Source organism: Diabrotica virgifera, chromosome 2 (genome assembly GCF_917563875.1).
Source record: "Diabrotica virgifera virgifera chromosome 2, PGI_DIABVI_V3a".
NCBI lineage: Eukaryota > Metazoa > Arthropoda > Insecta > Coleoptera > Chrysomelidae > Diabrotica > Diabrotica virgifera.
Genome location: NC_065444.1, coordinates 229,394,641 through 229,407,956, shown reverse-complemented (window position 1 = coordinate 229,407,956; position 13,316 = coordinate 229,394,641). Strand labels below are relative to the sequence as shown.

The following is a 13,316-nucleotide window of genomic DNA, read 5'->3' as shown; positions in this document are numbered from 1 at the left end:
ATGGGTGGAAATGCATAATTGCACTCTAAAGTGCATAAAATGCATCCAAAATTGCATAAATATAAAAATAAAGTCAAAATCGGTATACCAAAGAACATAATTTATTATTTGCGGGGTTTTTGGGGTCACTGAATACGATTACGCCATCAGAACTGACTCCCTGATCACCTGGTGCCCAAGGTCACGGCAAGAGACGTCATGTTCTGGAGTTTCGATGGTTTTCGGCATTAAATTGATGCAAACGGATTTCTCACGGGTCTTAAGGGTCGCTAAATACGAATATGCCAACAGAATTGACCTCCGGAGTACCTGGTGCCCACGGTTGCTACTAAGGCACGTCATCATCTGGAGTTTCAAGGGATTTCGGCACTAAATTGGTGTATTTGGACTCTGGGGGATTTTCAGGTGGTTAAATACGAAGATGCCATTAGAACAGACCTTAAAATTACCTGGTGCTCAAGGCCATTGCGAGGGACGTCATTTCTGGGGTTTCGAGGGTTTCGGTATCAAATTGATGCAAAAGGATCACTTACAGGTTTTTGAGATCGCGAATCACGAATATCTCATCAGAATTTAATTCCGGAGCACTTGTTGTCCAGGATCGCTACTAAGGCACATCATCTTCTGGAGTTTCGAGGGTTTTTGGCATAAAATGGGTGCAAATAGATTACTCGGGGGGTTTTTGAGGTCGCCAAACATGAATCTGCCATTAGAACATACCCACCGAACACCTGGTGACCATGCTTACTGCAAGGGATATCATCTTCTGGAGTTTCGAGGGTTTTTGGCATTAAATTTTTGCAAATGGATTACTGGAGGGTTTTGGAATGGCTGAAAGCGAATACGCCATCAGATCTGACCCACGGAGCAATTGGTGCCTAAGGCGGCTAATTTTCTGAAGTTTAGGGGGTTTCGGAATTAAATTGATGCAAACGGATTACTCATGGGTTTTTGAGGTTTTTGAACACGAATGCACCATTAGATCAGACACCAGGGCACCTGGCGCCTAGGGCAGGTCATATTCAGTTTTCGATACTAAATTAATGCAAACGAATTACTCATGGGTTTTTGGGGTTGCTGAATACGAATACACCATCAGAACAGACACCAAAGCACCTGATGGCTAAGACATATCATCTTAAAGAATTTCGAGAATATTGATGCAAACAAATTGCTTATAGGTTTTTGGATTTGCTGAACACGAATATGAAATGAGAACCGACCCCATGCATTCCTAGTGGCCAGAATGGCTGCTATGCACATCATGTTTTAGAATTCTGACACTAAATTGGTACACACCGAGTACTTGGAGGTTTTCTGAGTTGCTGTTCAAAGAAAACATTTAAATTGGTAACATTTTTTTTGCTATTTTACTTAGACTGTTTATTAAAATAACTATGTTGTGCGATACAATTTTTTAATTGTTTATAAATATAAACTTAATTTATATCTGACAGCATATTTCCTTCATTTATTTCAAAATCGATTTACTATATTTTATTTTGATAGTGTGACCCTTCGTGGTCACTAGATACTCCAAGGTCTTTCATCTAAGTCATGTTCGTATTCAGCAACTACAAAAACATAAGAGTAATCGGTTTGCATCAATTTAGTACCGAAAACTCTAGAAATTCCAGAAGATGACGTGCCATAGTCACCAGGTACACCGGTGTCTGTTCTGATGGAGTAATCGTATTCAGCAACCCCAAAAACCTATGAGTAATTCATTTCATCATTGTAGTACTAAAAACACTCGAAATTCCAGAAGATGACGCCCCTTGAAGTGACCGCGGGCACCAGGTGCTACGATGGTCTGTTTTGATCGCATTTTCGTGTTTAACGACTTTAAAAGTTACCCCCGAGTAATCCGTTTTTATCAATTTAATGAAAAAATCCCTCAAAACTTCAGGAGATGACGCCTCTTGCAGTGACCTTGGGCACCAGGTGCACATGGTGTCGATTCTGATGGCCTATTCGTATTTAGTGACCTCTAGAACCCTCCAGTAATCCATTTGCATTAACTAAATGCCGAACACCCCCAAAACCCCAGAAGATGACGTGCCCTAGTAGCGACCCTGGGCACCAGCTTCTCCGGAAATTCAATTCTGATGGCATATTCGTTTTTAGTGTCCCCAAAATCCGTAAGTAATCCGTTTGCCTCAATTTAACACCGAAAGCACACGAAACTCCAGAAGATGACGTCCCTTGGAGTGACCTTTGGCACCAGGTCATCCAGTGGTTTATTCTGATAACATATTCGTATTTGGCGACCTCAAAAACCCCCAAGTCATCCGTTTGCACCAGTTTAATACCGAAAGCCCTCGAAAGTCCAGAAGATGACGTCCCTTGCAATGTCCTTGGGCACCAGGTGATCCAGAGGTCTGTTCTGATGGCATATTCGTGTTTATCTACCTCAAAATCCCCCGAATCCAGTTACATCAATTTATTGCCGAAATCCCTCGAAAATCCAGAAGATGACGTGCCTTAGTAGCGACCCTGGGCACCAGATACTCCGGAGGTCAATTCTGATGGCATATTCGTATTTAGCGACCCCTATGACTCGTGAGTAATCCATTTGCATCGATTTAATGCCGAAAATCATCGAAGCTCCAGAAGATAACCTCTCTTGCCGTGACCTTGGGCACCAGTTGATCCGGGGGTCAGTTCTGATGGCTTAATCGTATTCAGTGACACCCAAAACCCCCCAAATAATAAATTTTGTTCCTTAGTATACTGATTTTGACTTTATTTTTTTATTTATGCAATTTTGGATGCATTTTATGCACTTTACAGAGCAATTATGTATTTCCACCTATTTTTGAATAGTAGACTTTTTTTCTGACGATATCCTGAACATAATGCAAAAAACTGCAAGTCTCTAGGTGCTGTATTTAAAAATCTATTTATTTTGTGCTAAATGCCCTCGTCTATATTAAGATCACACTATTAGCTCAATCGATGTTGTAAACAAAGAAACAAACAAAAACACACACTGTACCAAGAACAGCAGCGTCCACAGTGGAAAACGAATGCGACGCAAATCATTTGATTTCGCTCGAATACTGACAAACGATGGATCGTGTGCGTTGTGCGCGTCGAAAATTCTTGCGTTCGTTTTATGCGACGAACACGTCCACACTAGCACAATTTACTTCGAGCACGCAAATATTTGCGACGAACAGCTGGTACGCACGAAAAATTTACCAATGCGGACGCGCCATAAGAAGCGAAAATACAGTTTGCTGCGATATATCTAAAAGCATAATTAGCTCTAATGCCGCGTCCACATTGGTAAAAATTTGCGTCGAACGAGCTGTTCGTCGAAAATATTTGCGTGCTCGAAGTAAATTGTACTAATGTGGACATGTTCGTCGCATAAATTGAACGCAAGAATTTTCGACACACACAATGCACACGATCCACACGATCCATCGGTTGTCAGTTTTCGAGCGAAATCAAATGATTTGTGATTTACTCCACAGAACCTGAGCAGGTACGCACTACGAACGGTAAGTACATTTTCGCTGGTAGAGCACCACGTCCTCAGTCCTCACTGGTAAAAATTTGTGACGCAAATTCTTGCGACGAACTTTTAGTTCAAAACGCACGAAAAATTTACTTATGCTGACGCGGCATTAGATAAACATAATTAACGAACTTTACACACACAACAAATCCATTTACTCCTAACTTGTTTATCTTTGGTACTGTAGAAATCATATATTCTTCTTGAACTTCGCTGTAACTGATATTCTAAAGAATGTAGTTGCACCTCAATGGAAACAAATAGCTTTGCTTTTTGATTTGTATTTTATCTCGTGGCAATCCCTTAGATAGCCTCTTTTTATAAATACTGATGTACTCACGGTGGTCTTCCACCTTTTTATGTATTTTTCTTTGCAATCACATCGTAAAATTTTTGCCCATGGTTTTCCCCTTTCTATGTTAGATATTAATACAAGCTTAATTAACATCCAATCATCGTTATATTCTTACGGTAATAAATGAGTAATTCAGATTTACATTTAGTTTTTCGTGCAGTGAAATTGCTACAAAAACGGTAGCCAAGAATTAAAATTACTTATTCATGATATTTCTAATACCTGCATACAGTGCTAGTCAAAAGTCCGTACCCCCCCTCGTATCACTTGAACGGTTATAGGTACCGATATTAGTGAAATATGGAGGACGGCAATAAACAGACATAAGCTTCTTAACTAGTGATGACCGGTGACGTAATTATGACAGATGAATTTACAGCGCCACTGTGACAGATAATTTTAAATGGGACCTTATGGCAAGTAATACCTCGTTTGAAAGGTATTGAAAATACCTATTCAGTCATACTAATTTTGTGTTTGAGTTTAAGCCAATTTTGATGAATAAATGAAGTTAATATAAAATTATAGTTTCGCATTTAATTAATAAAAATTCGAAATTCCGCATATGATTACTTGTCAAAAAAGTTGACGTTGACGTAAAAACTATTAGAGAATTGAAAGACGTCAACTTTTTTGCCAAAAAAACCATAGGCGGACATTTGAATTTTTATTAATTAAATGCGAAACTACAATATTATATTTATTTAATTTATTCACCAAAATCAAAATCAACTAAAACCCAAAAAAATTAGTATGACTGAATAGGTACTTTGAATATCTTTCAAACAAGGTATCACTAGCCATAAGGTCCCACTTAAAATTATCGGTCACAGTGGCTCTGTAACGTCATCTGTCACTATTACGTCACCTATCATGACTAGTTAAGAAGCTTACGTCCGTTTATTTCCTCCCTTCAAATTTCAGTCTTATACAGGGTGTTTCATTGGGAAAGTAACATACGTTAACTGTAGAAAGAGGACACTTAGGCAATCTCAAAAATACCATACTTAATGGGTCTTACTCCATTAATAACAAAGATACTGGGTGTTATATCTATTTTGCCATTTTCTTTATTGGTTCATAAGTTTTTAACCACACTGTATATTTATTTTATGTTTGGCACGCAAATATCATTTAAGCCGTACAATAAATTAAGTTATTTACAATTGTAAAAAATCCAGGTCCGGATTAAAGAATATTGGAAAAATATTCCGACCCCAAAACAACACCCTGTACATTAATTTTTTTTAAAATGGATTTTTCAGTTGAAAAGAGGATAAAAAACTAAATTCAGTGGTATACTTTGATTTTCGGCAAAATGATTTTTCTGGTGAAATTTTGAATTTGAATTCTGAAATTAAGTGAAATCCGAGAGCTCTAAGTAGAAAAAAATTGAAATACAGCTTACAACTTGTCAATAACACTGTATATTGATTTTGTTTTTAACACGCGAATATTCTTTTAGGTGACCAGTAAATTAATTTATTTACAATTATAAAAAATCCAGGTCCGGATTAAAAAATATTGTGTAAATGTTCCGACCCAAAAAACACCTTGTATATTAATTTTTTTTAAAATGGATATTGCATTTGAAAAGAGGAAGAAAAACACAATTAGTGGTATACTTTGAATTTTCGGCAAAATGATTTTTCTGATAAAATTTTGAATTTGAATTCTGAAATTAAGTGAATTGCGAAGCTCAAAGTAAAATCAATTAAAATATGACTTAATTTTAATTAATACCATTATTTAATCTAAATTGGTAAAATATTAACATTTGCACACATAACAATAATTTTTGATGACCCCCCTCTGTGGCTCAGTGGTAAGAGCGCCTACCTTTGGATCGAAAGGTCCGAATGGTCGTGAGTTCGAATCTCACCAGGGTCAGAAATTTTTCGTTTATTATAAATTAATAAATGAAAATAGTTTCTGTCCTTGTGAAATCGGTACTCACCGGAGGGACCGCAGACGTTCGGATACAATTAGCGTCTCTTTGCAAAGACAATGACGTTGCCTTTGCAAAGTAACAAGACACTTACTCAACACACACCGTACACATGGCACTAGGTATCTAACTACAAAAATTTACCGTACCTACGTATAAAAAAAATAATGTTTGATGGTGGTAATTTTGAATAAGTAATTTAGTTTTGAATAATTATTTTGCTGCAAATTTTCGCTGTTTTGTTATATTTTTTAGCTATTTTGTTGATTAAAGTGATGTATTTTTTATTGACCCTTTATTATTTATTCATTATTTAAAGATGCATATTCGCCAAAAACTATTTTTCACACATAATAAAAAACACTAAAATATTAACATTTTACCAATTTAGATTAAATAATGCTATTAATTAAAATTAAGTCGCATTTTAATTTTTTCTACTTAGAGCTTTCGCAATTGGCATAATTTCAGAATTCAAATTCAAAATTTTACCAGAAAAATCATTTTGCCGAATTCAAAGTATACCACTAATTTTGTTTTTCATCCTCTTTTCAAATACAAAATCCATCTTAAAAAAATTTAATAAACACGGTGTTTTTTTGGGTCGGAATATTTACACAATATTTTTTAATCCAGACCTGGATTTTTTATAGTTGTAAATAAATTAATTGACTGGTCGCCTAAAAAAATATTCGAGTGTTCAACATAAAATCAATATACAGTGTGTTTGACAAGTTTTCAATTTTTTTCTACTTAGAGCTCTCGCAATTCACTAATTTCAGAATTCAAATTCAAAATTTCACCAGAAAAATCATTTTGCCGAAAATTCACATTATACCACTGAATTTAGTTTTTTATCCTCTTTTCAACTGAAAAATCAATTTTAAAAAAATTTAATGTACAGGGGGTTGTTTTGGGGTCGGAACATCTTTCCAATATTTTTTAATCCGGACCTGGATTTTTTACAATTGTAAATAAATTAATTTATTGTACACAGTGTGGTTAAAAAGTTATGAACCAATTAAGAAAATGGCAAAATAGATAAAACACCCAGTATCTTTGTTATTAATGGAGTAAGACACATTAAGTATGGTATTTTTGAGACCGCCTTCAGTTACAGTCTAAAAATTTACTCCAGATATACTGCAACCAGCATAACTGCTGCTTTCAACTAACATAGGTTTTCTGAACATTAAACCAAAATCGGTGTCAGAGACGGATATAAAAAAATGTTTTCATTGAAAAACTTTCAAGCGTATGTTTACTTTGACGGAATAATCCACAACATATTAATTTTTTTTACTTTTTTATTAAGTTATATTAGCACAACCAATTACAATAGAAGAACAAATAATTATTTGACTGTTAGAGCCAGCCAAATTAGAAATGTGAATAGAATTATATTAATGGTCAGGGTAATTCTGTGCAGAGTCACTTAAATATTAATTATTAATTCCCATTCGTTACAGTATATAAAATTAGTATCGAAAGGTAATATTGAAATATAATTGCTATTTTCATTTGTAGAATGTTTAATTTTCGATAGTAATTTTGAAAATTAACCTGCATTGAATAGTTCAGGTAAACACATACCTTATTAGTTTCAAATGCTTTTAATTTCATTGTAATTAATTTTCGTATTTACCTCAGTCTCTTGGTGAAAAAACGTCGATTTGACCTAAAAAGCTTATATTATAGTAGATTCCAAACCCTTTTTTCGTGCGTCATTAATTTTGACGTCATGTACGCTCTGAGCTTCGCTGGTGTCGCTTCTAGCGGATTAGTAATGCAACTTTCACCGGTAATTTTTAAATTTATTATTTAATTGGCTTCGCTTAATATTTACGACGCAAAAAATTAATTAAATTGTAATCGATTTTCTTAAGATTTTGCTAATCATTTTGACGTTCTATTGATGAAATATTAATTTCTTACTTCGGATACTTCCACAATTATCGTGTAGATGGCGCTAAGAAATAGATTAATTTATAATTACATATTACGGAACATTAAAAAAACTTAAATTCAGTATTTAAGACGTAAGTATATTTAAGGTAAAAATATATACCACAGCTTTGACCAACTAATATTTTTTATAATTAATGTTTTTATTTGTAATTTTAAATGAATCACTTTGATATTTATGTCAAATTTCCAGTAAACGTTTAGAGACTTGTCACTGCTGGCGCTCGCGAATTTTTAAATATCCCCTCGACGTACGAGCTCACAGCGTATAGGATTTTAAGAATGTCCCAAACATAGATAAAATAACAAGTAGATTAGGCCGGGTCCGAAAAATATCGTAACGCGGATAGACCAAGAGGCAGCACTGAAAAATCTCTTTGAATTTACTAAAGCTAGATTTTCTACAGTTGATTATTGTGAGTGTGTAGAGAAACATACTGCGGTCGGTCAAGCGAAACGTAGAACAGGGGTTACTGAGAGGGTATCAAAGTTGTTTCCTACGAAGGCAATTATTTCCAAAAATGAAAAAACATTTTCAATTTCGTTGCAACACGAAACTACAGCCGCGCTGTTTCGACGCGAAACTTACTAGTTTCGAGAATAGTTTCGTGTTGCAACGAAATTGAAAATGGTTTTTCATTTTTGATTTACTTTACTCTGATTGGAGTACGAAGGGAACTATTCTCGTTGGAACTTTACCGCGCTGAGTAGATGGGACGTGAATTATAAATTGTAAAATTCCCTCATCTTCCTTAGTCTCAGCATCCGTTATGGCTTGCAAATTGTAGAAGCCTCGGAGGTGTAACCAGAGAAGTTTCCCATTGTTTTCAGTCTGGTGGGATGTGGAGTAACATTATGTTATTTTATATGCCATTAGATTGAAAACTTAGTCTTTTGATAGCAGTTGCCGCTAGGGCATCTATGCCATTTCGTTTGTTGCGATCCGTGACTACACGCCGGGGTTTGTTTTGGTTGGATCAGGGAGAGCAGCATATGTGCTTCCTGATGGGAGACTAATAAGTTTCGAAACCGGTAGAGGTGCTTGCGGCACTCTCTGATTGGACTAGAATATGGCGCGGCTGTAGTTTCGTGTTGCAACGAAATTGAAAATGGTTTTTCATTCTTGATTTACTGTACTCTGGTTGGAGTACGAAGGGAACTATTCTCGTTGGAACTTTTCCGCGCTGAGCAGATGGGACGTGAATTATAAATTGTAAAATTCCCTCATCTTCCTTAGTCTCAGCATCCGTTATGGCTTGCAAATTGTAGAAGCCTCGGAGGTGTAACCAGAGAAGTTTCCCATTGTTTTCAGTCTGGTGGGATGTGGAGTAACATTATGTTATTTTATATGCAATTAGATTGAAAACTTAGTCTTTTGTAATTATTTCCATTTACTAAGGCTGAAAATCAGTACACACATTCTAAATTAAATATAAATAAAAGTTATTATAGTCGGTCAGCTGTATGACGGGACAGAGCCGGTCGGTCGGCCCCAATAATCGATTGAGGAAATAAAGCATTTTGGCTCGCAATTTTTTCGTCCAGCATGGATTTACTTGAAATTTTCACAGAAGGTAGGAAATAGTCCAAGGATAATTTTATATATCATGCAATTTTATATATCATGCATGTAATTATTTCCATTTACTAAGGCTGAAAATCAGTACACACATTCTAAATTAAATATAAATAAAAGTTATTATAGTCGGTCAGCTGTATGACGGGACAGAGCCGGTCGGTCGGCCCCAATAATCGATTGAGGAAATAAAGCATTTTGGCTCGCAATTTTTTCGTCCAGCATGGATTTACTTGAAATTTTCACAGAAGGTAGGAAATAGTCCAAGGATAATTTTATATATCATGCCGCTATCATACGCTAAAACCTTGGGGTGGTTGCTACCCCATCTCGGGGGTGGGAATTTTTTATTACATTTTGACCATGTAGTTCGATGGAGAAATTGATTCTAAGAAAAAAATGTCTTTTACATTTTCTTCGTAAAACTAATATTTTAAGAGTTATTCGCGCTTGAAAATAACAGTTTTTCGACGAAATAATCGATTTTTTAGAGGTTTTTTTGAGAATACTTTGAAAAATATGCATTTAATAAAAAAAATGTAGATATCGAAATTGTACCCTTTAGTAACAAGAACCAAATTCTTTCCCATAATATCTTTAAGACCAATACAAACCGAGATACGGCATGTTAAAAGTTAGCTTTTTTCGTCAAATCAAATGCATAATTTGAAATATTCAAAGCCAAATAATGGGAAAAATTTGCATTTTTCGAGGAAAACTGAAATATTCTTTTTTCAAGTATACAATTAGACCTTTAAAAAAAATAATAAAAAGTTTCTAGCATGAAAATTAAGTGACATTTAATCAAAAAAATGCTTTTCTCTACGAAAAAATCAGTGAAAACAACCCCCTCACTACCTTCCTAATTCAAAATTGGGCTTCATCTTTCTGCGGTCCCTTTTATATTTATTTTATCAATACACTCAAGGAGCTTGACCTATTTAAAATGCCTAATTTTTGAGAAATTGGGGTATAGCGATACGCTTTAATTACTATTTTTGCTAATTTTAATTTTAATATTTTTTCTCAAAAACAAAACAACGTTAGTCATTCGAACTGCATATTCAAATACGAAGGTCAAGAAAGACATGGCCTTACCCTGTGACATCTGTTGTTCGTCTATGCGGGCAACAAACTGCACCCTCATTAATTAAGTATTTTATCAGACAATTATTGTGTCAACAACTCACCTAATGCATTCGTTCAGTAGACGCCAGACCATAGTGATTTATTTGATCATCTGGTCAGGGGAAAAAAGGAACACAAAAAATTATTGTTTTGTAGTTTCTTTCCTCAGTCACTACTCCACTACTCAGCATGCGAACGGTAAACACGCACCGGCTGGACCCTCTCCGAGAGACCTAAACACATTTTCGTTACAACAATAAAATTACCGTTTGTTTTATTATTAAAAATTATTATTAAATTACCGTTTGTTTATTCGTTTTTAATTAAATTCCGGCAACTCACCCATCGGGATATTGGTGGCCCGCGAGTATTTAAACCGCCGCGAAAATTGAACAAAAGTTAGTGTTAATAATATATTTTTGCCGGTTAATAATATACAGTGAACATCGAAAATGACGGACGGTAATACCAGTGCCAACAGCAGTGCCTCAGTCGATCGGATTTCAGTTAAAATCCCACCTTTCTGGCCCAACGATCCTGAAATATGGTTCGTGCAAGTAGAAAACCAATTTACACTGGCAAATATAACAAGTGACGCAACCAAATTCAACTATATAGTTGCCAATTTAGACACAGCCTACATATTAGAAGTTAGGGACATCATTGTTTCACCACCAGCCACAGAGAAGTATGCAAAATTAAAATCAGAATTAATTAAGAGACTTAGTGCATCACAGCAACAAAAGATTAAAAGACTACTCGAGCATGAAGAACTGGGCGATCGAAGACCTTCGCAGTTCTTACGACATTTAGAGTCTTTAGCAGGCACAACGGTACCGGACAATATTGTGAGGTCTCTGTGGTTAGGTAGACTGCCAGCGTCTACACAGGCTATTCTAGCTACTCAAGCTAAAGCTAGTTTGGACGCAGTTGCCGAGCTAGCTGACACAATATCTGAAGCGATAGCTCCTAGGGCCCAAATTTCAGAAGCTTCTAACGCTCTTGAAAGTACCATAGAGAAATTGACAGCCGAAATAGCTGAAATGAAAATCCAGCTATCTAGCTTGTCAAATGCTCAAGCACAAGCTAACACATACCGTCGCAACCGCAGCAACTCAAGACGAAGACCTTATCCTAGAGACAGGAGCTACAGCAGGGAACGTAATAGTGACATTTGTTGGTACCACTACCATTTTGGTGACCAGGCTCAAAAGTGCTCTCTTCCGTGCAAGCTCCAGGGAAACATCGCGGGCAGTCGATAAATGCGGCATCCGATCGGAGCCCAAAGTCTCGCCGCCTTTACGTAACAGACTATGATACAAAAAAACAGTTTTTAGTCGACACCGGTGCCGATCTGTGCGTTTTCCCGCGGAAATATGTACGGGGTGCACGCGAAAAGACTTCATACGAACTATACGTGGCCAATGACACTAAAATCGCGACATACGACTATGTGAACTTGACATTAAACATCGGACTTCGGCGTGATTTTACGTGGCGAGTCGTAGTTGTGGCGGACATTTCAAAGCCCATTATCGGAGCCGATATTATTTCCCATTTCGCGCTCCTAGTGGACATTGCTAACCAGTGCTTAGTAGACAGTACGACAACCCTTCGAACAAAGGGACTCGTTAAAGAGTGTTTCGACGGCAGCATAAAGACTATCGCGGAGTGTCGCGTTACCATGAACCGCTGCTACGATTTCCGGAAATCACGCGACCCGCCGGTATCGTGAAAGACATTCAACATCAAACGAAGCACCACATCGATACAACACCAGGTCCACCCGTTTTTTCGAAGCCTCGACGATTAGCACCTGACAAACTGCAATGGGCTAAAAAAGAGTTCGAAAATCTTCTACAACTAGGCATCATAAGACCATTGAAAAGCAACTGGTCTACTCCACTGCACATGGTCCCGAAGAAAGGTGAGGAATGGAGACCCTGCGGAGATTATCGACGTCTCAACCAAAAAACAGTTCCAGATCGATATCCAATTCCGCACATCGAAGATTTCGGTCAGGCGCTAGCTGGTAAGACAATTTTCTCTACAATAGATTTATTGAGAGCATACAACCAGATACAAGTAGCCACCGATGACATACCAAAAACCGCCGTTACCACACCATTTGGGCTGTACGAATACTTATATATGCATTTTGGTTTACGAAACGCAGGACAGACATTCCAGCGTTTCATAGACGAGATTTTACGTGGTCTAGACTTCGCCTACGCTTACATCGATGACATTCTCATTGCATCAGAATCCGAAGAGCAGCATATGTCGCATTTGGAAGAGATTTTCAAAAGGCTTAAGCAGTTTGGCGTTGTGATAAATCCAGCGAAGTGTCAATTCGGCAAAAACGAGATTACCTTTTTGGGATACACAGTATCAGACGGAGGACTCACACCTCCACAAGAAAAAGTAGCAGCTGTACAGAATTTCACTCAGCCAAAAACAGTGAAAGACCTACGCAGATTTCTAGGTATGTTAAACTTCTACCGAAGGTTCATACCCAATGCAGCTGAGCTACAAGCACCACTACATGATGCCCTAAAAGGTAATGTCAAAGGAAAAGCACCAATCGAATGGACACCACAGCGAATCCAAGCCTTTGACGACTGCAAAAACAGTTTAGCTAACGCTGCTTTACTGAGCCACCCTGTAAACGATGTTGATATCTCCATCACTTGTGACGCTTCTGATTTTTGTGCGGGAGCTGTACTACAACAAAAAACGGATACAGGTATGAAACCTTTAGCTTTCTTTTCTAAGAAATTCTCACCTAGCGAAAAGAAATATAGTGCATACGACAGAG

At 36.9% G+C, this 13,316-nt stretch overlaps 1 protein-coding gene across 1 annotated transcript; it reads left to right on the top strand.

Annotated features, from left to right (window-relative positions):
- The first annotated feature begins 10,950 nt into the window (after positions 1-10,950).
- On the top strand, positions 10,951-11,760 carry LOC126880935 (uncharacterized). The gene has a single exon (XM_050645011.1). The coding sequence runs from the start codon at positions 10,951-10,953 to the stop codon at positions 11,758-11,760; it is 810 nt and encodes a 269-aa protein (XP_050500968.1).
- Positions 11,761-13,316: the final 1,556 nt, after the last annotated feature.

Bases quoted from the DNA above. Each gene is read 5' to 3' on its own strand.
- LOC126880935 (XM_050645011.1), top strand. From the start codon at position 10,951: ATGACGGACGGTAATACCAGTGCCAACAGCAGTGCCTCAGTCGATCGG.